The sequence below is a fragment of the Lichenostomus cassidix genome, chromosome 2 (genome assembly GCF_008360975.1).
Source record: "Lichenostomus cassidix isolate B80296 chromosome 2, HeHo_3.0, whole genome shotgun sequence".
Lineage (NCBI taxonomy): Eukaryota > Metazoa > Chordata > Aves > Passeriformes > Meliphagidae > Lichenostomus > Lichenostomus cassidix.
The window spans coordinates 113,047,235-113,072,270 of record NC_139482.1 but is presented as its reverse complement, the minus strand read 5'-3'; the positions used below and the strand labels follow the sequence as shown (position 1 = coordinate 113,072,270).

The 25,036-nt window shown below is 40.3% G+C and overlaps 1 protein-coding gene across 3 annotated transcripts; it reads left to right on the top strand.

Annotated features, from left to right (window-relative positions):
• Positions 1-1,134: 1,134 nt before the first annotated feature.
• On the top strand, positions 1,135-22,411 carry LOC146442005 (DGAT1/2-independent enzyme synthesizing storage lipids-like). Of its 3 annotated transcripts, none has more exons than XM_085052856.1 (7): positions 1,135-1,237; positions 5,687-6,017; positions 8,390-8,554; positions 13,700-13,893; positions 16,047-16,107; positions 17,936-18,075; positions 20,079-22,411. In XM_085052856.1, the coding sequence occupies exons 1-7, from the start codon at positions 1,178-1,180 to the stop codon at positions 20,181-20,183; spliced, it is 1,056 nt and encodes a 351-aa protein (XP_084908982.1). In that variant the 5' UTR covers positions 1,135-1,177; the 3' UTR covers positions 20,184-22,411. The 3 variants fall into 3 exon arrangements, with proteins under 3 accessions (XP_084908982.1, XP_084908980.1, XP_084908979.1); XM_085052853.1 differs by lacking the exon at positions 1,135-1,237 and adding an exon at positions 1,808-2,069; XM_085052854.1 differs by lacking the exons at positions 1,135-1,237; positions 17,936-18,075; positions 20,079-22,411 and adding exons at positions 1,803-2,069; positions 16,321-17,929.
• The last annotated feature ends 2,625 nt before the right edge of the window (positions 22,412-25,036 follow it).

The window sequence follows — 25,036 nt, the reverse complement described above, 5'->3', positions numbered from 1 at the left end:
AATTTTTTCTGGGGTCTCAAGATAATAGACAAAATTATTATTGAGAAACAGGAGTGATTTTGAATGATGTGTATGTGATTTTTCTACTAAAATTTTAATTTTTTCCCAGAAATATTATAATACTGCTCTAATAACAAGCACTTATGATATTATTTTAGTAGCTCCCTCTAAATTTTTATTCTTTTTAGAGCAGTATTATAGAAATTAGAACTAAAAACTGGTGTTATAGAAACTAGAGCTGCTTGTCATACAAATAGAAATGTAATTACAGATCAAATCGCTCCCCTGCTACCCTTGTTTTTAGCCTCTCCATCATACAACAAAAAAATAAATGAAAACCAGCAAATGACCTGTGCCTGCCTCAAAATGTAAGCAGCATTTATGACTCTTGTTGGGTATAGTTTGCCCAGTAAATAAGGCAGGGAAATCCTGTTTTCACCACTTTTTGTATAAAAGGTTTAACCAGCTCAAGCTACAAGCTTTTGCATTGGGGAAAAATATCGTACTGGTAACACAGGGAAAATAACTAATAAAATCATAGAGTCATAGAATATCCTGAGTTGAAAGGGACCCAGAAGGATCATTGAGCCCCAACTCCTGGCTCTGCACAGGATAGTCCCTAGAGTCACACCATGTGCCTGTCCAAATGCTTCTTGAACTCTGGCAGGTTTTTGGCTGTGACCAATTTATTAATTGGATGGCAGTGGAAACCGTTACACAGTAAACTGTGTACAACTGCTCATTTATTAATTGGATGACTATGGAAACAGTTAAGCAGTAAAGTGTACAACTGCACAACTCAGCAGCCGCAGACGTCAAACAGGCAGATGATGTACCTGTGGAAGAGAGCTGGTCAGGAAAGCTCAGCAGGCAAGGATCTGGAAGAGCTGGCCAAGTTCATCTCACCGAAGGCTGGGGTGCAGCCATGGCAGTGTTCCGTGTTGTCCTAGCAGGTAGGGTATCTGCATCAATACTCGTGTGTTTGGAGCAGCACCTGGCGGCACTGGAACACTGATTATTTCTTTGACTGATTTTGTCTTGACCCAGAAATCCAGGGGTTACATCCACAGCTGTCGGGCAGTCGGGGATGCTTTAACAGCAGTGAGTGCCGTGTCCAAACACAAAGTGTCTGGAATGCTGATTCCCTGCAGTGGCTACGAGTGGGTACCAGGTATGGATGCTGCTGGAGAAGGAGGATTCCACCCCCTGGCAGGTACTGGGAAGGGGCAGCTGGCAGGTAAGCGGTGCTCAGGGCGGGAGGGTGAACGGGCAGGACATGGTATTTCCCAGTGGGTGCCATGGCTGAGTGGCCGAGGGTGCTGGAGGTTGTTTCGTCTGGAGAAACGGAGCCTCAGCGGTGACCTTATCGCTGTCTGCAATTCCCTGAAAGGAGCTTGCAGACAGCTGGGGTTCGGCCTCTTTTCCCGGGCAACCAGCGGCAGGATGAGAGGACACAGGCTGCACCAGGGGAGGTTTCGGCTGGTCGTTAGGAGGAATTTCTTCACGGATTAGCCATCCGAATGGGCCTCACGGGGAGATGCTGGAGTCACCGTCCCTGGGGTGTTTAAGGAAAGCCTGGATGTGACACTCAGTGCCGTGGTCCAGCTGACACGGTGGTGCTCGGTCGCAGGTTGGACTCCACGATCCCGGAGGTCTTTCCCAGCCCAATGCCCTCCGGCACTCGGCGGTCCCGAGCTCCCGCCCTGCCCGCCCGCGCCGCCAGGCGGCGCCCTCCGCCCCTCCGCCCGCCCCGCCCGCTCGCGGGGAACGCGCGCCCCCTGGCGGCGCCCGCTGCCCTCCCGCCGCGGCGGAAGCGGCGGGCGGTGCGTGCCGGACGCGGTCCGGGCGGCTCCCGCGCCCCCGGCGGCGCGGAGTTCCCCGCTGCCCCGCGCCCCCCGCCTCCGCCCCCGCTCCGCAGGGCGCCCGCCCGCCCCCGCCCCGCCGCCGGGAGCCGCCCCGGCCCGGCCGCCCCGCGGGCACCCGGCCTCCGCGGGGGCGGCGGGCGGAGAGTAAAACCGGGCCCCGGCAGGGACGGGGGCTGGAGCCGGAGCCGCCGCCGCCAGGGGAAGGTGAGCGGGCGCTGCCGGGCGGGTGGGGGATCCCGGGCCCGGCCTGGCCCCGCTGCCGTGTCTGCCTTGTGGTGGCGGCTCTGTCGGCACCGCGCTCGGGGCCTTGCTGCAGTTAGCACGGGACAGGGCTGCGCGGGGAGCCGGGGCGCTGCGAGGCGGCGGGCGGGCCGGGGCTGTGTCCTTCTTGTGAGCAAAGCGAGCATCGAGCCCTCCGTCCGCCCGCTGAGGGAACCTCTGACCAGCCGCGCAGAAACCAGGCCGGTTCTTGTGACAAAACAAGGACTAAACCACCCTCTCACTTCTAGGGTCTCTGCTGTCGCAGGTGACATTAGCAGGATTATCAGGGTCTTCTGGTATTTTTCGTTTATTTGGTTTTTTTGGGGTTTTGTTTTTTGTGTGCTTGTGGAGGCAGTGCTAACTCTGGTAGAAACGCCCTGTGTAGCCGTGTGTTGCTGTTGGCAGGAACATGTCGTAGCTGCTGGTTTGCAGTGTCTTTCTAGTTTGGAAACACACTGGGATGTCCTCCAGAGGTTTCACTTACACATTTCATACACTCGCTGAAATCGTGCTCTGTGTGCTTTGCAGCAGACTGTGTTGCTGTCCAGAGTTGCTCTTTCTATCGTGATCAGTAGGGTCTCAGTTATCCCAGCATCTGCTGTCTGCAGCTGAAGGCCTCTGTTGTGGTGTAGTTAAGGACTTTTCTGGGTCATGTGCTGGAAGTCAGTGAAGAGAATTGTGTGTTAGCCTTATTTCCACTTCCTAAAGCCAGAAGTGTACGCATAAGTCGGTGTGCAGTGTTGCTAGTCAAATGAGAAATTGCATCTTTTTGAACTAGTGAAAAATGTACGTAAGCTGCTGTATTAGGGAGTTAAAACTTGAAATTATATATTTTGAACTGCTCAACAAGTTGAAACAGACCAAAGTATTGTTATCTGTTGCTAGCACGTGAGAACTAAGTTGAACCTGTATTCATTGTGGAGTTCCTGGGCTTTTTTTGATCATAATCTGCCTTCCTTTCTTCACTGCCACTGTACCCACATTGTGAGGACCTTACTGGTGCTTTTAATGAGTGGTTATAGAGAGGGGGAAGTAGAATCTTAGCAGCAAAGGAACAGGAGGCAACAGACAGAAGCTGTAGTAAGGGGAACTCTAGAACTAGCATAAAGAATAACTTCTCACCGTGAATGGATTCAAGCACTGGATTAGGGGCCTGAAGAAGCTGTGGGATCTTTGTCCATGGAGATACTACAAACTGGACTGGATGTGTTACTGAGCAACCTGATTTAACTCGTTAGTTAGGAAGAGGTTTGACAGATGCTTTTCAATGAGTCTTTCCAGTATAAATTGTGTGATTCTCTTCAAGATGTGGAAGCAGTATTGTTCAGGGTGGAGTTGACTATCCCTAAAGGAAGGCAGTACTTTAGCTCTTACCTCTGTGGTGGGTAGCACAGAAGATGATAGATTTTAATTTCTGTTTCAGGTTAGCACACAGATATGCAAGTAAACTTCTAAAACTTTGGTGATTTAAACTTTGGTGATTTAAACTTTTCTAAAACTTTGGTGCATTTGAGGTATTGCATCGAACATTACAGGCAAAAGGACACAGTATTTTGCAAGACTGACATGTGTGAACAGGACTTTAAATTTAATTGATGGAGGATTTGGGGTTTGGGGCAAGCCATAAACATTTAAAAGTATGTAAGAGGGAGAGTATAGCTTTAAGTAGTCTTTTAATCTACATAATTACCTCTCAGTTTTGAAAAAATGCTTCTGTGCCATAACCCATGCTCCATATTGTTCTCTAGGTAGCAGGTGGAGCCACTGGAGAAGTCCAGGCGTAACAATCTGATAAATATTGTGGTGTTGAATGCTACTCCTGAATCTTGCCTGGTCTCACAAGTTGTGTTTTTTATACTTGCTGTGGGTGTTTGCTGCCTGACAGGTTCTGGAATTCGGCTCTGGCAAGTGGAATGAAATAGAGCTTTATCTTCCTTTCCCACACACTCACTCTCTCCTTTCCCCCTAATCAAACCCTAGACATGGGTGCATGAAATCAGTGAAGGGCATGCCACTAGTGCTATGTGCTTAGATGTTGCTTGAGATAAATCTGCTGCCCATCACATTGTCCTCAAGAACATGCCAAGGAGCAAAATGTGGTAAGCCTGAAGTAGTGGAATAGGCATGGATCGTGGGAGCAAGGATCAGCTTTCTTCTCATTAATAGGAGTTATTGTGAGTAATGTGGGTAGAGGCTGATTTCAAAACCAAAGGAAAAGGGACATCCTTGCTCTGTCAGAATGTGAGGGAAAACTGAGATAGGAAAAGTAGTGAAATGAGTTCTGCTCTAGGATGTGTTTCAATGTTTCTTAGCAAATGTGGAGTAAAATGGATCTGCGTTGTAGTTTTTGTTGTCACTGGGGTTCTGATAGCAATATTGTCTTCTGTGTTTAAGTCTTGTTGCTTGTAAAAACAGAGCAAAAGAATGATAGGCATACATGTCTGTCTAGGCATGGGAGCTCTGCAGTCATACCTGGTGAAAATCACATTCTAATAAACAAGCTCCAAGCTTAGATTCTTTCATAAATACTGTTCTTAATAAATTTCTCCCTACAAGCCTATGAGTTGCAACATGTTTTTCTTCTTGGTCCTGACTAGCAGAACTTGGAGTATTGACCAACCAGGTTTTTCTAGCCTAGAATAACTTTTGTACCCAGAGGTGTTAGGTTTTCTGTTCAAGCACTGTGGCTAGACTGGCTGAGCATTTAGGTTGTCCTGTGCTTAGAAGGTGAAGTGAATAGCAAGTTGCCCCTTAAATTGTACAAAGCTAAGAAAAAAAGTTATAGAAAGCCTGAAATTCATTCTGGGCTTGACCTCTGTGGGCTGGTAACTTCTTAGGAGCTGGCATGGGAGTAGAGAGATTCTTATACACAGTCACAGTAAAGCCAGAGCAATTAAAACTCTGAGGAGGACTTTTTATGATCTTTTTTTCCTTGTCCTTTCTGCTGCCTCTCAGTGTTGTGCTCTGGATCTTGATGTTTGACTATCAGTAAATTTCCAGGTACAGATAAAGGTTTTTCCAGGGCTGAGACTTTCTTATTTGAGACAATCTTCTTCCTGAGTCATCCGATGGTTGTAGTGAGTGGAAGCGTTCAGGAGGTTTTCCTTATAGCACTGGATTTGAGAGTGTGCTGTTTGCTGTTGTAGTTTGTGCTTGAGAGAAGGTTTTATTTTATTGTAACAATGAGTTAGGCTAATCAAAGCAGCTTTCTGCAATTCAAAAATACAGTAGTAATTGGTATTGGTAACAGTATGAATGTTCTGGATCTGTGCAAGTGGAACAGTTTTCAATGAAATAAAATCTTTGCCTGGAATTAAGCAATTGCACCATCTTTCTCAATTAGAATTGTCAGCATTTCCAGTACACAAAAGAAAAGGACTGTAAAGATCAAGTTTTGCTGTATGAACTGTTATGTTTGTAATAGGTGCTGCTGGGATGTAGGGCAAATGGTATATGAATAAAATTCATCAGAGAGGTTTATTATATGATTAAACAGTATAGGCAGGTCTATCTGTTTGGAAGATGTATTCATCTACTTTTTAAAATTTTATTTTAAACAGGAGATGACAGGTGGAAATGAATCTTGTACTGCAGGACCGATACCTATGTCCTACTTAACTTGCCTGACTTACATTCTGGAAGAATGGACTGGTGTGGAGCATATTGGAGATTATCTGAGTTATGCATTCTACATTGTATGGGTGCTTTTCCCACTTATATTAGTTTTTGTACTTCCGGGAGTTATCGTCGTTCTCTTCTATGTTTCCATTCTCGTACTTCATATTTATAAAAGGAAGAATGAACTAAAGGAAGCTTATTCCCATGATTTTTGGTCGGGTGCAGGAGAAACATTGGCTACCATATGGGATGGACATGGAAGAATATGGCATGGTGAGTGAGATCTGATATTTCATTAAGAAGTGCTGAAGCTCTTATTCCTCATTTAGCTCTCAAGATTATCAATATGTGCCTGATTGTTGCTATGGTGCATGCCAATTCAGGGGTTTTTCTGTTTTATGAATGACTGTTAGTGGTGCTTGAGAGAAAAAAAAAGTCATTGAGACCTTTTTGAATGTAAATTTTTTTGTCTTACGTATTTATTGCATTTCTGCTATAAAGTGAGATCTGTGTTCTGGTTGACTATATGCACAGTTTTTTAAATTGCCCTTTTTTCCCATTTTTTGCTTTTTGTAACAATTCCAGAATTTTCCCATTTGAAGAAGACCTGAAATGTGTATTGTGTTAACAACTAGATCAATTAATTCTATCATTTCATGGTCAGTGTATGAAGACTGGAAGTTAAATGCCAGTTCTCTGATAGCTAGTATGTCAGCACATGTTATCGTAATTTAATTGCACTTTATCAGTCTTACATAAAATGCCAAATGATGGCTAAAAGGAGCACTTAGTGTCAATTTACTCACTAGTTGCTTCTTGAAATTAACTTCAGAGCCTGACATTGTTACAGAACCTTACTGTTTTATTTGTCTTTGTATTTCTCTAGTACTTTCTCTACTAGAATGTCAAAACTAAGAGCCCTGTTCCTTGTCCTTCTCCTATTATTCCTTTATAAAGACAGACTTAATAAATGATTTGGCTTTTTTCTCTAAGGAAATCATAAGCCTCTTTCAGAGCCATTCAGTCTAGATGCAGCTAAAGGAGAAAGAGGTACTTAAGAGCAATTTACATAAAGAATAAGTCCTTCTTGAAAATCATCTCTATTTGTTCTCTAGTCAAAGAGAAGCGGGTTTTCAAGGCATTGATAACCAGATGGTGCAGCAGCTGTATCAGATAGGCTTTGTAAGACTAAGATGTAACTTTCAAATCTAGGAAAGTATACTACATCAAAATCAACAGCTACATCAAAGAGCTTAAAATGCTCACTTCACAATAAAAAGCTATTTACTTTTTTTTCATGAGAAAATTATTTTTTTAAGGCTTTGGCTCTTTTAATCCTTAGTAACTTTTTCTTTTGATAAGGTCTGACATTTTATTTGTGCATAAAAGATTCTTATCCGGTCCCTCATTGACAGCTGTGACTTTTTTCTGCCCTTCCAGCTGCTTCCCTCTTGTCTGTATACTTGTCTTGCTAAAGAATGAAATGTTTTCCAGTTATTTTTTTCCCCACTTGATTAATCAGGATGTCATAAGAAGAACCTTCCATCCTGAAATCTAACAGCATTAAAAAAAAGAGAGAAAGGAAAAAGCAACCCCACAACCAAAAAGCCCCAAAGCAACCCCCTGGTGTGTGATACGTGTAACTTTACATGTATTATGCCAATGCAATGGCTGGTGTGGAGCACAGTTAGTGGTCCCTTGGGATGGGATGGATGATACAAGATGTTGCAGCTCCACAGATATACAAAGTGAAATGGAGAAGAGCCAAGAATATCTTCAGTATTAAATATAAATTAGTGTAATGGGAGTTGCAGAACTGATTGACTTTGGAAGAAGTGACAGGATTTGGTTGAGGGTTTTTTTGGTTGGTTTTTTTTGTGTTTTAGGTTTTTTTGCTTTATTTTATTTTAAAAAAAGGTACCATAACAGTACTACTGGATATTAACTGAATATGTTCTATACTGATGCATTTTGACATTTTGTGTTAATTAAATATATTCTGCTCTGTAACTTGAATAGAAATGTGATGCCAGTATGAAACTGAAATATGAGGTCAGTGTTTTTCAGCTAAGCATATAAAGTCCCAACTAGCTTTTAGCATGTAGTGATGGAAAGCTGGGACAGGTATAACTTTGAGAGAAGTAGCAAAGATAAGCTTCATACCCTGGAGTAAAATGAGACATGTAAATGGGTGCTGTCATGTGAAATCTTCTGAAACAACCACTGGTGGCAAGGAACTTCGAAAGGTTAATAATAGCTTGAAATAGTTGTTTCACCACACCAATCTGTATTTTGATTTCTCTTGAATGATTGATTCAGAGGACTTTGCAGCCTTGGAAACAGTGAACTGAAAAAATAAGGAAACCTATACAGCTCAAGATAGTGAGGCTGGGTGTTTTGTTTTAATGTTGGGGTTTTTTGCTCTTTCTCAAAGTGTGGTGCCTTAAATGAAACTTGTATTGTCTGTGAAGCAGCTTGTATTTCTTGTAGATGCTGCAAGTTACCTCTTGACTTATTAGCGGTCACTTTGCTCTTACCACTTCTCAATCCATGTTGGATTTGGTTTGCCAGCTTGCTGCAAGTTAGTTTCTTTGGAATAAAATTGTATAAAAAAGTAATATCTGTTCACTTTTAACTCCTGACAGGTTATGAGCTTCATGGTGTCGAAAATATTCCTCAAGGAGCGGGACTTGTTGTGTTTTATCATGGAGCTACTCCTGTTGACTATATCTATTTCATGGTTAGACTTCATGTGATGCAGAGGAGGCACTGCAGCGTAGTAGCTGATCATTTTGTCTCTAGATTACCAGGTAATATACTTCATTGTAAGCAAGCACTTTTGGAATTGTTATTTTATTTTTTAAGAGTGTAATTAATAAAAATCGTGTTGCGGAAACACAGCTTTCAGAACAGACATTCAGACAGATTTAGTGATTTTATTAATATAGGCAGAATGAGTGGTGTGAACTGCTCAAGATTTGGAAAATTTGGAACAAATGCCCTATAAGTTAAGAATATTAGTCTGAAGGGACAATGTATTTTCTTATCCCACCTGGCTGAGGATGGTGGGCAATGGAACCACTCCCCAGGAAGACTGTTTTGAGCAGAATCTTTTTTGGAGGAAAGCTGGAGAACAGCCCAACATGTTTGTGTAAAACATCAGGTGAAGCAGATAGAAAATGAAAGATTATGTTTAGGGTGAGATTTTGGCAGTGAAATGCGCTGCCAATTGGTGAAATTAATTATGTGAGGGGGTTGTTTTTTTGTCTGTGTAAAATACAGTAGTACCCACTTCCTTTCCCAAGTTTGGTTTGTGACTAAAGGCCTGTCAGTCCACAAAATGAATTACAAGGACTGTTCTGTAGTGCACTGGTACTTTTAGTGGAGCCATCTCATGTAAGACAACTGTTGTTTTGTCAGTATATATATTTATTTCAGACTTAGTCCCTGATAACAGCTTTTTCATACTGATCACAGCATGGTTTTGCCTCTACAACTGCTTTTGCCAGCAGATTAATTTGTCAGTTGATTATCAAATCTTTTGCACACAGATGACTAACACAACCTACTTTGTAATGCAGATTTTCCTCCATATTGTATCTGTTAGGCACTGTTGTTTATCAAATGGGAGATAATGTTTTACTCCATTTCTGCTTTAAAATAAGGCTCTGAGTATGAGTCCTCCAAATATCATTCAGTAGCATTGCAGAAACATCTCGCTGAATGGCTGGTCTTGAAGAACTGGTTTCAGCAGTACAATGTCTAGCTCACAGCTACAGGCATTCCTCAGAGATTGATACTGGGACCACTGGTGCTTAGTACCCCTGGATGAGGGGTTGGAGCATGCATAGGAAATTGACTGATGATACTAAAGTGGGGGAGCCATCGATATACTTGGCATTAAAGCTTGTCTTCAGAGTGACTTCACAGAAGTCAACTGGCAGAAATATTATGAAATTCAACAAAAGAAAATGTAGAGTAGTGCATCTAGGATGGAGCAATTCTGTGCAACAGAGTACTCTGGGTAAAAGGGGCTCTGCAGGAAAGGACTTAGGATTCTAGTAGACAGCAAGTTGAATGTGAGTCAGCAGTGTGCCCTTACAGCAAAGAAAATGAACTGCATGCTAAGCTTTTTTTAGTGTGAATGTAGCCATGGGGTTGAGTGAAGAGTTTTTGTCCCTTGGCGTGGCACCTGTGCAAGCACATCTTGCAATATGGTGTACAGTTTTAGTCTCCCCAGTACAGGGCACACTGACACACTGGAGCGTGTTCAGTGGATGGTGGGGGTCTGGAGCACTCAGTGTATGAGGAGAGGCTGAGAGAACTGGATTTGTTTGGTCTGTAGCAGATAAAGGTGGGGAAAGATACTACTGCTGTCTGCAGTGACCTAGTGGGGAAAGGAGGAGTCAGACTTTTCTTACAGGTGCACAGTGATAGAATGACAAGCAACAGAGACAAGTTGCAACACAGGATTAGATATGTGGCAAGGTATTTTACTATGAGAGTGATCAGACACCTGAACAGATTGCTTAGACAAGTTGAGGAATCTCCATCCTTGCAGACTTTCAAAACTCCGCTGGGTGAGGCCCTGAGCAGCCTGATCTAGTTGGACCCGCTTTGAGTGGGAGGCTGGACTAGATGACCTCCAGAGCTTCCCTCTAATCTACATAATTCTCTGGCTCTGTGAAGGAATTAAGGCTGTTAATGGAGACAAGCACAAAGAACCCAGAAAATGTTCCCAACTTGTTTCAAAATAAGCACAGTAATCTGTGACTGGCAACCCAGGTAGATGCTGCTTCTCTTGTGAATCAAACCAGAAAGACTGCATAATTTTATCCTAATACTAAGGCTGTCTGATCTTGATTAAGTGTTCAGATTAAATTGGATGCCTTTTCAGAAGATGTTTTAACCAAAAGTTATTATACTCCAGGCAGGGGAAATGGGAAGGGGGGGTGGTGTGTTTGGGGAGTCTGCTAGACACAGTTGGATGTGTCAGAATTGTGTCAGTATTAAGTATGCTTCTGTTGCTTGCATTTTGGAGGAGAAGCTTATGAAATATGATCATGTGAATTCTTTTTTTTCCTTCTTTATAACTAGAAGTTAGCCACAGGGAAAAACAACCCCAATATTTCAGGTTTCTGGTTCCTTTAGACTCTTAGCTGTGTAGGGCTCAGAAATACATTGATTTCTCTAAACTTAAGAGAAAGCCTTTTCCCAAAGATTTCAGAAAGGGCTGAGATTTCACTTGTGTTCTTCATCATCATCCTCCCCTATAGCAGGGCCGTTTTTGCTTCCTAAAGTCATTTGGGAGCCCTCTTTAAAAGGTTGCCTGCTATTTTATGTAACTAAGACAGTCCCATTCCTGTAGTGTTCCAGAGGAAAGGAGCTTTGGCGTCTTGTCTGTTACTTTGCAACACTTCGTGCATATATCTTGTGCACTAGGTGCTCTGCAGATAAACATGTGTGATTACCTGCAATTGTGGAAGTTTGGATTCAATAGTCTAAGTGGTTCCTCTCTGTCTGCGGTCCTAAAGGTCAGCCTTGGGAGAATAATGACATCCTTGCCATCCTGCTACCAGGTAGCTGACAGGCCTGATGTTACAGTCCATGGGGCCAAGATAGAGAAATGTATATAGAGCACAAGTTGAGAGCAGTGTTGCATGCATTGCTGGATTCTCTCCAAGGGGTTTTTCAAACATTTCTGCGGATGCAGGCTTGTGAAAAATAGAAGAGTATGCTGGGGCAAAGGGCATAGTTCAGGTTGTACTGTGTAATAAAATTGTTTGGACTTCTTGGTGTCTGGAAGAACTAGCATGCTCTGCATGGCTGAAAAAATGTGTTTTGATAATTTTGAGAGTTGTTTTGTTGTTTAAAATGGAAGAATAGGTTCTTGATCACTTTCATGCAATGCTACCTGGTAGTACCCCAGTGTTTCTTCTAACTTTGTGATGACCTTTGCCTTGGACACAGGTACCCTGACTGTCCTTTCAGGGCCACTGCATCAGATTCTGTCTCTCAGCTGCTTTAAGGGAGCCAGGTTTTTCTTAGATACTGAAGCAGAGATATTGATAATAATGTGTGATCTGCTGGCAAGGTTATGAAGTACAGCTCAGAGTGTAAGTTGTATGTAAAGTGTAAAAGTCAAGGGGGGAAATACAGCTGAGAAATTTTGTCAAGTCTTGAAACCTCTCTGCACAACTATTCTGTAGTACATTTTTTTGTCTGCATTCTGTCAATGTTCTGTTCTTTTTTTACTGATATGTGAACTGACAGACTCATGGTGTTGCTTTATCATGTGCACCCTCCCCCTTGCCCTATCACCAGTGTATCCAATGCAGAAAGGGAAGGTGTTGTCACAGTCTCTGCTTCCTTAGAGTTTGTTTTCCTGCTCATCTCAACTCTTCTCATGACTGTTTTGTCTGTCTCCTGAGCTCACTGACAGAAAGGACTTAGACTGGGAGCTTTTTACCACTGGGTACATTCCAGAGGGTTTTAATTAGTTTGGGAATTCAAAGCATTGTAAAAATCAGCTATTGAAAATCCCACAAAGAAAGCACCTGAAAGAAATTAATTTCTTTTAGGAAAACTCTATTTCAGGTGTTCCTCCATGCCAGTGCTACTAGATGAAGACTGAGTGTCATCAGCAGTGCATGAGGCAGGCACAGCAAAATATGAGACAGGTGTCAGGCAGCTTGTGTTCTGCAGTCACGTGTACGAACAGATCCTGATTTTGTATAGATATGAATCAGGAGTGTTTTACTCACTCCAGCTACAAAGAGTAGTTAGAGATTAGGGTTTAGCTAAGAATAAACTAATAATGTGTTGCCTCATGCTTTTCTTCCCAAGCCCTTGGTTTATGTGAGCTGTAAGAGAAGACAGACCTCTGTCTTCTTGACTATATTCAGACTCTCCTTTAGTGCATATGTGTATGTAACAAATACGTGATTATAGTCACAGTATTCATTTGTTACTGAGAGGCAAACTCAACTAGATCAGTTCTTTGTCCTTGTCTATGGCTGATAAGATTGTTTGCTTCAGTGGGAAGTTTCAGAGAAGTAAGGTTTCCCATACTATCCCGTCATCCAAAGTTCCCATTTTGGTATGCAGTACTCATATATACTGTATAAATTTAGAATTTATTGAAGCAACTGAACAGGACTGATTCCCTGTAAGCAGAGGTTTATGCTAGTTATGTCCTTTAACATCAGACTAATGGTCTAAATTGTTCAGATGTGTTCACATTTGATGCTTTTAGTAAGTTGTTGATGTTCTGCTGTTTCTGGAAGAGTACAGTCAGAATGACAAGTCAGAGGTGATATGAGGAGTTCAGGTAACCTTAGGTGAAAATCTTCAGTTACTATATTAACAGAAGATGAGTGTACCCAACTGAGGCTTGCCAGATGCCTCTTTGTATGAAAGGCTATCCAGGTACTCATGGACTGAGCCAGAGAGTCAATTGCTGCAGTGATCTGTAATGCAGAGAATAATGCATTTTCTTTGTCATTCTCCTTCTTATGCGTGACTGCTCTTTGCTTAAATTCACAAAACAAAGCCACAACAATTTCCTGCTATTGCTTCTTGTTGCTCTTTATTTGGACTATGCTATGTTTGGACAATGGAGTTTGAGCAAGGAGCAAGTGCCCTGGAGTCAAACAACTCTTTTGAAGGGATCCCTGAAAGGTGTCACAGAGTGCTTGACAGTTCTTTTTCAGTTTAGTCCTGATTGTGGGATTACACCTGACTTTACTATGACCAAAAGCCACTGAAACCCCTAAATCTTCAACTTTGCAGGCCAAAATCTGTAAGTTGGACTTAATGCTTCAGTCTCTCTTGGGGACTTGGAGCTACAGCTTATTAGACAAGTAAGTTTTAGCCATAGTGTTCTGTGCTGGGAGTCTGTATTCAATGGTAGTATGAATCAACATTTTCTGAATTCATATTATCTTACTCTACAGGTTTTAAAATATTACTTGATGTACTTGGAGTTATACATGGACCAAAAGAAGCTTGTGTCAGTACTCTGAAGAAGGGCCGTCTGTTGGCCATTGCCCCAGGTGGAGTTCGGGAAGCACTCTTTAGTGATGAAATGTATACTATTATGTGGAGTAATCGGAAGGGCTTTGCTCAGGTGGCCATTGATGCAAAAGTGGTAAGTATGACACATAATGGAAGAGAAGTAAAAAAAGTTCAGTTATTAGTACTTTCTTCCAGAGAAAGCTGTTTTGGTTATCATATAGTCATTGTTAGATTTCTGACTGTCGTGAGTGTGGTCTAGTTGCTCTTACAACTACATTTCAAGACTGTTTTTTTTTGCTTTTGATAGGTAAGAAGGCTTTAGAGTCAGCTAAGAATAGTGTGGTCAGGAAACCCAGAGTTAAAAAGACTCAGAGACGAAATACAGGATGGTTTCTCCATGACAAGCATGTGCTGTTTTACAAATACCTGGTTAGTATTGTGATGGCTTAGCATGGTTGGGAAACAGCCCTACATATCAGTGAGTCACAGAATATGCTAAGTTGGAAGGGATCATCAGGATCATAGAGTCCAACTCAATGTTTCTGCTTCTTGTATCACTGAAGTGTGATGTAACCCAGCAGGGTAAAGACTCACTGGCACTATGTACTGTATTGGCATTTTAAGGTAGTGAGGGATGTCCAGGGTGTACAGCAGCAGGAGATGCTGGTCACAGGTGTCAGCTCCCTCTTCAGTGTATAGCACTGGGCTTGGTCAGCAGGCAGGTAGCTATTCATGAGGGACCAACTGTTAAGGTGTGATATATTTGAATTATAACTATTTTAATAATCATTTCAGAGTCCTTCTCATTCTATATTTATACTTGAAAGATGTGTGCATATGATCGTAGGTCTGCATATACCTAATTTAAAAGCAAGTCTCACACCAACAGTTTTATATTTAGGTACTGTCAAAGACAAACTAGTTAAATCTCTGGATTTTATACAGAAATAGAATACTTTTAAGACCCAAGTGTGCGTCACTTTTCTCACAAGGAAAATAACACTATTTAAACAGGGTATTTTCAACAGGTTTAGATTTTACTAATGTATTTTAATAGCGTGTGAAAGGCTATATTTGAGATTCAACTGTGGCTGTACTAGTTACATTTATTTTATTGGATGTGTGTTGGGTTCCCTTTATGCACTCACAAGGGTCTTGTAGCTTCATCCTTAAAAAAAACCTGAGAGATGCAGTAATATAGGAAGTGTCAGAGGCAGGCTGGAAGTGGGAAAACATCTCTATTTAGATTATCGATGAACTTTTAAGTCACCTTGAATCGTAAGCAGAACTCCTCATGGAAAGAAGAATGTGTGTGAAACTTCCAAAAAATGTGCCTAAATTGGGACCTTCAACTTGTTGAAGCTGTCTCATTTCAGCAGGTTTTTTTTTGCCAGAATTTTTGTTATATAAACAAAAATTTCTAACTCTGTCAAAAGTAAGATGTCCCAAATAAGATTGTTCTAGAATAAAGGTATTTTGTATCCATTCAGTTTAGGCAACTGCACTTCTTTTTATTCTTTGTAATTATTTACAGACATTTTTTTTCTCTCAAGAGAACCCCAACTTGATGCATGTCTGAAAAGTTACATGTGCTAGCTCAACTCCATGCTTGACTTTAAAAAGTTTAAAAGAATCTGAGTTTCTGAAAATCCCATAAAGAGTTCTGTATTTCTGATGATGCTGTGTACATATTATAAAATGATACTGAAAAACTTCATATAGTAGCTGATCCCCTCACAGTTCTTGTAAATCTTGACAGCTGTTTGCAATTTCAAAAAGAGCAATAAAAACTTGAAATATTTCAAGTATTCATCAGCAGGAGTAAGTCATGGACATGTATTGAATATGACACATCAACTGTGAAGCAATACCATCAGCATAGCAGAGAGGAATCAGACAAGTTTAGTGTCCCAATCCTGTGAATTCTTCCCTTTGAGCATAACTACAAATTAGGTAAGAGGTTTAAGCACTTTAGGCACAACTGTGCAAATACTGCTAGACTGGGGGGAGGGACACCTAAATGCTCCATAGGTTCTGAAATTCTGAACTGCTTTAAGGAAAGGGACTTGCTGAAACAGTGACTCACTGAAATCTTGAGTATACTCCAGTTTGAAACATCATGGCAGAAGGTCGCAGAAGAACTTTAGAATACTTGTTTTGCTCTCTAAATGTCCTTGTCTGAGAAACACTTCTAAAATTAATTTGCTTGTTGGGTTTAAGTGAGGTTGAAGTTTTTTAGATAGTGCTATCTTCCTTAAATTCTTAATTATTTTTTTTCCCTCCTAGCCCATCATTCCTATGTTTACACAAAATGTTCGAGAAGGCTTTAGGACATTAGGAGGAATAAGTAAGATATTTTCTATTTTTTTGTAGTTTATTTTTCCATGTGTTTAGCCTATCTCTGTAGAAATAATCCTCATATAAATTTGAGATTTAACACAGCCTTGTTTCTCAATGTTTGCTCTCTGGTACAGTTCAGAGATGTTATTAGGATTTAATATCAGCGTTAGATGTGGTATTGGCTCATCTAAGTTATTTTTCACATAGTGTTCTTTTACAGAAGCAGTAGAAGAAAGAAAAAAGGAGCCAGAAAAAGACAGGAAGATTTACAGCACTTTTTTCTCTGCTTACATCTGCTAGGCCAACCCTAGGTTTTCTGCTGTCTGTTAAGAAGCAAAGCAAACAGCTTTGCAATGGACACATAATTCCTTTAAATGTTCTCCTAAAGCTCTGTGCTTACACCTCTACCTGTACTTAAACTTTGAATGATTTGAACTACATTTAATCTGTAGTTGCTTTTCTATTCTGCACTAGACCTGTGGTTCCTCACAAAACCTTTCATTTGTCAGCTCTCCTTCCTTATCTCTATGGAACTTTCAGCCACAACATGAATAGATTGGTCTTTGTCTGAAGGGTCCATCTCTGGGATGATTAGATGCCCACATCTCTACTCATTTCCTAGTGTTACGCTCCCTCTGTTTTATATTCTCTTAGTTACTATCTGCCAGAGGGGCCTGAACCAGTCTCCTCCCCACACCATGTGTTCTGCTTCGAGTATGGCATCATCACCTTCATCAGAGGACTGCAGGGCAACACAGTTTCTCTCTCCCTCTAATTAAGAGCTATATATTCCATGGAGAAAGCCAAGTCATCAGATGCAGAAGCTAGAACAATTCACACATTTGTCATGTTGTACAAAAATAAACAGAAATTAATTGTTGCTGTGTTCAGGAGAATCCCAAACAGAAGAAATTGAAGCCAAAATCATTTACGGTACTTGCATTCTATAGCAGAGTTGCTAGAGGAATGTAATTCTCTTGTTTACTGGAGGTGTTTTAGTAGTTTTGTCTTTGTTTTCTTAGGTTGCATACAGAAAATGCCACATCTTGATCAGTAAGGTTTTTCCTATGCCAGCACCCCAGTTAATGGAATTTCTTGTCTGAAATTGAGAAAGATAACATTAGCACATCTTCTTCAAAGAATCTCTTCTGGGTACATTTTGGATAATGTACCCAGATAAATGTTTAGAAGGTGGCATGTGGGGAAGAATGTGTCCTCTTAGAGCTGATTGAAATACCTGTTTTTTCTCTTTTTTATGGTGTTTAACTGCAACCAGTGTGTGACCTGAAAGGGCAAGAAAGAGTATGTTAGCATGACTGACCTTTAGGCGGATAAGACTATTTCTGATCCTCTAGATCTCAGTGGGACTGAACAGTGCAGTCTTCCAATACTAGTTTCTAATGCTAATCTGTTAAATGAGCTGAACCTGTAACCTGCATTGTGTAGCATTCCCTTCCTCCCCAGAGAGGCAGCTATTGAATTTCTCTCCTCTTCTTCCTTCTTGTTTCAGCTACTCTTTGGAGGAAAAATTTCACACCAAGTTAGGTTAGAAACAAGTCTGATATTAGCATTAACACAGCTTTTAGGAAATGAAAGTCAAGGGTATAATAGCACTGAGATGACATATTGTTTTAAAATGTGGGTTGGGGCTAGGTTACTTTACAAGTCAGTTTCAATGTTAAGACATACCAGGGCAAAAATTTTACAGAATAATCTCAGTCTCTGTCTCTCTCTCTCTCTCTCTCTCTCTCTTCCCTCCTTCACTCTCCATCGCTCCCCCTTCTCCCTTCCCCACCTTTCTTTCTCCTGCTTTCCCCTACATTTTTTCCCATTAGAAATATTTAGGGTACTATATGAGCGTATTAGATTGCCAGTAGTTCCTCTGTACGGGGGATTTCCAGTCAAGCTACGTACATTTATTGGAGAACCCATTCCATATGAACCAAATATGACTGCTGAGGAACTAGCTGCAAAGGTAAGACAGATATGTATATATATAAATTTAAAATACTGAATGTTCTGATAAAAACCACTACAATAGTCTTGTCAAGTGACTTCTGTCTAGGAGCTAGTTATAGAAATTGGTGGAGTCATAGTAAGTTTTGGACTTGCCTAAATCTGAATGTCCTTCTTAAATACTTTTTATTGCTATAACTTGCAGATGTTCTAGGTATTTTAAAGTTTATTTCACCCTATATTTGCTTTGAGAAACAATGTGCTTTAAAGACTGAAGAAGTTCAGTCAGATAAGACAGCTCTGGGTTGATAGAGAGAAGCACTTCACCTAAGAGGAAGCGTTCTGCTCCTTGGTATTTTCAGAAAGATATTAAGGAAGCATTTCAACCATAGCAAATCTATGTTCACAAAGTTCTAGAATTACATAAAATAATAATAATAAAGAGGTAAATAATTTCACTACTTTGTCTAGTGTGTTTCTATTTTGTCCAACTTTTCACACAAAAAATTAACTTTTAAATGTTCCTCTAATTCAGATTTAGGTGCTACTTAGAAAGGATTTTCAGGTCCTCGTGTTCATTCAGTTTATTAATAGATTTCACAGTGCAAAGACATAAACCAGTTAAGAGGTGGAACAGTGAGACAGAGTGGGCTGAAATAGGTATTTTTGAAAGTTCCACAGATGGTCACTTAAAACATTCTGAAAACTTAATTTGAGAGAGAGACTTTTCGTGACCATGCAGGTGTCATCTGTTTACCCTCTGATTAGGACTCTACAAAAAGACATAAAATGTTTATCTGCACTATCTTGGGTCCTGGTTATGGAAAACTGGTTGTTTCTTTTGCAGGTTCAGTCTGGCAGGACTTCAGAACTGCTGGCTTTCAGCAGAGAATGTATTTAAATTATTTTCAAACATGCTTTGGCATCTAACATTTGTGCCAACCCTCACTTATGTCTGACTTAGGTTCAGATACTGCTAGATAAGGCTCCTAGAATGTGAATTCCCTAGAATCCTAGTTAGAGTGATTTTAAAGTTGTATCTCATGTTTCAGGCTATGGGACAGTATACATTTTCCCATTATATATAGAAAAAAATTAAGCTCAGATTTTTTTACCTAATGCAAATTTTAGATCTGAAGAGTCACTTAGGACCAGGTGTATAAAGTCATTTTCCAAGGACTTAACAGTTGATAACTTACTTCATATAAACTGTGAGAGCTTGTACCCAACAGCGTGGGGTGCCGGCTTGCAACATTCTACCAACTTATCCCCTAGCTGACTACTGGTTTACAAAGACAGATAGTTCTCTGTTCTGTCTTAAGACTTCACTAATCTGTGCCTCTCTAGGCAGAATAGGAAGATGACGCTGTGTTGTCACCACAGCTTTTGCATATTGCCCTGCTTTTGGATGTTCCCTATGGAGGTTTTACATAATAAGAGTAGCTGCTGTGCACTCCTTGGCCTGTTTAATTTTTGAGTAAAATGACGGCTGCTGTTGCATGCCGCTAAATGGCCTGAGCGTGTTCTACAGGACCTGTTCCTTCAGGGGACTTGGATCCAGAGGGCATTACTTTGTTCAAGTCAAATGTGCTGAGACACAATGGTGTTTCCAGTGCCACTTCTGAGCATGTGTAGAAGCAAAGTTGATGCTCGCTGGAAGAGTGTTATGATGCAAACCTGGGTATAGGCAGGAGTTTGAGTTGCAGTACATCATGCAGGTGCTTGACATGCTTTATAGACCTAGGTCTCTCCATTAATTTACTCTGTTGTCATTTGAGTTTTGTGTATCACTAAGAGAGCTTGTGAGCACAGCTACCACAGATAAGAGATACCACTTTGTCTGTTTCATGGCGGTGTTGCCACAATCACATCCTGTGGGCTTAAATATGGAAGAATAGTATTTTGAACTTGCAGTAGTTCTGTGGCATTTGAAAGGATGAAAAAGAGCCTAGAAATTGTGTTTTTATGTGAGCAGTGTAAAGATGAGTTTTTCTGACCAAAGCTTTTCTTCTTTCCCTATAGACACAAGCAGCAATCCAAGCTCTCATAGACAAACATCAGAAAATACCGGGAAATATATTTAGGGCTTTAATGGAACGATTTCAAACACAAAAGAAAGAAGATTAAGGTCTTCTGAACTTAAACTTCTATAAACTACTCTTTAGTTATAATATTCTTAAAGTCACATTTGTAAATTATTCATTCTTCTAATAATAGCTTTTAAATACTGTCCTAATGATACTGTTGTATAATTTAAGATAGAAATCACTTGCCCTTGCCCTTTCCCCTGTCCAGTATCAAGCTCAGGAACCCAAACTTCAAATCATTCGTAATGCAGTGAAGTTTAATTTTTGATAAATGCATTTCTACCTTGAAAGTGTCTGGTTCGTTGATTTTGAGTTTGTTTTGGTTTTGTTTTTTGGGGTTTTTTTTGTTTCAAAATGACATTGCAAGCCTTTATGTATATGGTCTGTCTTCCTTTTGGTCTATCATTGTCCCCCATCTCCACCATGGTGAATATTTAACCTGAATGTTAAACCCTCTGTAGAGCTGGAATGTTAGTGTCTTGATCACTGTAAGGAGGTTTTGGGGGCCAAATTAATGCTGTACAACGTGTATGAAAATTTCCCTGAGGTTCTTACTCTCACGCTGCTGGAAAACAGTCAGCCACCTCTGGCCTGCAGAACCTGTAGCAATGCCTTCAAAACCTATGTTGCAAAGTGTTTTGTTTTTCTGGGTGAGCTCAGAAAGAGTTCAGAGGAGTGAAAATGCATTAGAGAACTACAGTGATCCAGGGAAGTTCATTACTGAAACCACTCTGATGCTGTGAGTGAGATCCCTACAACACATCTGCTGTTCCAAGCCAAGCCGTTTTGGATATCTGCCCTTGAGTAAGAGACATGTATTTCTCATTGAATCTACAAATTCTCTTTTGAAACAATGAGTCAAATGTTCAAAAGTCAAGAAGTGGAAATGAGAATACTGTTTGATAACATGAGCTCAAAAAGCTTTATTTTGATGGAAAGAGAAAATTATTACAACACTCTTTGAAAGTAGTAGTTCTTTTGAAAAACAGGATAGACCTTCCCAAATACCCTTTAGATTTAGTATATGGGTAAACTGTTAAACGTGCATATTCTTCAAACAGTTATTTATCTAAGTTATTAAATCACAGTTGAGAGGGAAGTTCTACATACTTTCCTTAAGTGAAAACAATTGAATCAACGAGAGCGAGTTGCAGGATTGGGCTTACAGCACTTACAGCAAATTATGTTGTTATATGTTTTTCTGAACTAAAGCCTGTGTTTTAATGTCCAAATAGGAAATATCTGAAGTATTTCTTCTGATTTCCAGCCCAGCAAGTTTAATCTACAGTTCTTAAATGAATATCTTGGAACTTCTTAGTTTTGAGATGAGGACAAATTCCTTAAGAAAAGACAAAAGAGATTTTTGCAATACTGTGTGGTCTCCTTTCAATATTGTTAGGGTTTGAACTTTCCCTAAAAATAAAAAATACACCCCCAAAAAACCCCCCAACGAATATGCAACTTTTGAAGGAGCAGTTGTATTTGATTTACTATCCATTCCTCTCACCACTTAAGCACATACTTTGCTTTGTGCTCTTTTTTTATGTGTAAATTAGTGACATTGCATAAGTGCATGTGGATGATGCCCTATGTTACCAAAAAAATCACTTTATGGGAAATTGTCTATCAATTGTGGTTTACAAGAAGCAAAAAGCTTACTTACTTTATGATATCATACCAAAACCATTTTATGTTTAAATTAGATTTTTTAAAGCTTTGGGAAGAATCATGTCATATAAAAGCAAATGCCCACTCTGAAGTTTTTTAAATGACTTGGGTTTTACTTGAAGGCAAGACTGTGTTCTTCTTAATTTATTGGAATATGTTTAAAAAATACTTTGTTAACACTGTATGTCATTTAAAGTAATAATGCCAAATTCCTGCATTCTAATATTACTTAAGTATGACCTTTTTTACTGTCTGTCTTGAGGAAAATGTACATCAGTCTATGTTGAGAACATCTCAAAGGCAGCTGAACATATTTCATGTTGAGGCTGCATATATGTAACAGAAAACTCAATCTAAATGGTTCTCTTAGACATGAATGGGCATTTGTTATCAGAAATTTTGTAAAATTAATTTTACTAAGGATGTGGGCTGTTTGCTGCAGTTTTGTCCCTTTAAGTGTTGAAAGATCAGTATAAAAATTGAAGGGCAGTATTGGTACTCTCTTAAATGTTCATATTTGTATAGGCCTTTCATATTTATTTCTATATATTAAAAATATATGGAAAACACCTTTTGAATAAAATTGACAACTGGAACAGACTTCTGAAGTTTTGTGTTGTGTTTGAACTAAATGGAATGTCCTGCTGAACCTTGAGTCACTTTGAGCGACATCCCCCTGAGAAACCTTTCTTGCCTTGCAGTGTCTGAATAGGGATGGAAGGAACAAAACCCCAGAAGGAATGAACTAAAGGAAAAATAATTCAGACAATAGTGGGATAAATAAAGGACAAAAGTCACATAAAGAATAAGGTCCGAGTTTTAATAGTTGTGGTCGGTCCTGTGCAAGGCCTTTACAGGCACTGTAGTACAGCTAGTTAAAGGTTCTGCAAAAGAAAATAGGCCATAAATACTGACTAGTAAGGTTTATGTGTACATGTTTGGGATGTGAATGATTGCTTACTTGGTTTTATTGGAAAAGAGGCAGACATAGATAGAGACTGTCACAAGTAAGGTTGTAGACCAGGTATCCTTTTAGCTGATGTGGTTTACTGTGCATCAAACAGAAGTATTCAAAGGGAATTTTAGCAGGGTTAGGCTAGACCACTGATTGCCTGGTTAGCTTTTAGATACACTGAAGTTTTTACATATTTCCCCATGTTAGCAGCATAGGCAGGATATGTATTTTTAGGTTGTTTGGAAGCAGACTAACTGCTGTACTGACAGGTATTCATCATTATCTCTCAGCAAGACCCAAATCTCCTACTGGCCAATTTACTGTCCTGTTGTGTAATAACAGAGCTCCGTCTGAACATCTATTATTAGGAGGCTTTCACATGAAATTAATCCCTGCAAATGCAAGGTAGAGCAGTTAATCAGCACTGTCAACACAACTCTGTGGCTCATCCGGTATGGGGTTTCCTGTACAAGTATAGCATTATGTTGCTTCATCCTATTATTTTGTGGAGAAGATACAGCTATGATGACAATGTGTTAGCTCTACAGTGCTTAATCCCTATTAAGCCCATCACAGATGCTAGGATGCTTTTTTTGGTGTTATTTTTACATCAAAAAGTTATGGTACCAAAGTAAATGTGGAAATGCGTGGAATTGCTACAAGGGCATAGTAGCACTGAAAATACATGTTAAGTGATATAATTCTCCAAAATGTGTCTGCTAAAACTTCAAGAGACAGTGTGATGGCACTTTTCTGTTATCTTCACTTTTTTTTTAAACAGAAATAGTCAAAAGAAATGATAGTCTCAAAATTATGAAGATGATTGGAGAATTGGGGTTGTTCAGCCTGGAGAAGACTCTGGAGAGGCCTTGGAGCATATTCCAGTGCCTGAAGGGAGCTACAAGAAAGGTGGAGAAGGACTTTTGACAAGGCCATGTAGTGACAGGACAAGGGGGAATGGCTTTAAACTAAAAGAGTAGGTTTAGATTAGATATTAGGAAGAAACTCTTGTGAGAGTGGTGAGGCACTGGAACAGGTTGCCCAAAAAAGTTGTGGACGCCTCATCCCTGGAAGTGTTCAAGGCCAGGTTTGATGGTGCTTTGAGTGACCTGGTCTAGTGGAAGGCGTCCCCACCCATGACAGAGGGGTTGGAACTGGATGATCTTTAAGGTCTATTTTTTTTTTAACATAATTTTGTTTTGCACAGATGGTTGAAGATTTGCCACTTGCAACCTTGAATTTTGTCACAGCATACATCAACATGCATACCATATGTTACCTCTTGAAACATTTTAAAATGCTTGGAATCATCTCTTCGTGTCAGAAAATTGGTCAGAAAGATGTAACAAACTTTTGAACTATAGGGAGCATTTTCTTAAAACCTGAAGTGTTTGTTAACACTTCTTGCTTTTGCCTGTGTGTGTTAAACATTACAAGGAGAGATGTCATTTGGAATTAGCATCAGGCTGCATATATAAAGCAGACCCAGTATTTTTTACCCTTCATGCAGCTGAGTTGGCTGTTGTAGAGCAGATTATATTCCACTGGGCCTTGTGTTGCAGCCATCACAAAAGAAAGGCCACCACTCCTTGCTGTCCATACCAGTTACTGTAATGAGTGAATGCAGCACAATTAATCCAATCACCTTTGGCTCTTGTTTTCTTGCTAAAACCATGGCATGCGCTGGAAACATGAAATGCCAAAGTTCTAACAAAACACATATTATTTGGAGAAGATCTTGAAAGTTTTAAAAAATAGAAGTCAAGAAATGGAACTGTTTTAACCCAATTCCTTTTAATGAGAAACAGAATGTTCCAAACATCAGGGAGGGTAGGAATTTAGAATTTTGTCTCATCTTTACACAGAATTTGTGACAGATTAATTGGGATGCAACTGGGGCTAATCTTCATATATTCCAGATGGGTTTGCTTTTCTATTTCTTTCAGTAGTGTTTTCTTATGATCAGGTCTACGCTTTGCTCAGAGCAACTTATTTTTCTTTCAGTTACTTCCTAAGGGGGAACAGAAATGGAGACCCCAATGAACATTTGTTAGTTCTCTTTTACAGAATCACAGAATCATTTAGGTTGGAACAGACCTTTGAGATCATCGAGTCCAACCTATGACCCAACACCACCATGTCAACTAGTCCATGGCACTGAGTGCCACTTTTCTTAAACATCTCCAGGAGTGGTGACTCCACCACCTCCCTGGGCAGCCCATTCCAATGCCCAAACACACCTTCTGTGAAGAAATTCTTCCTAATGTCCA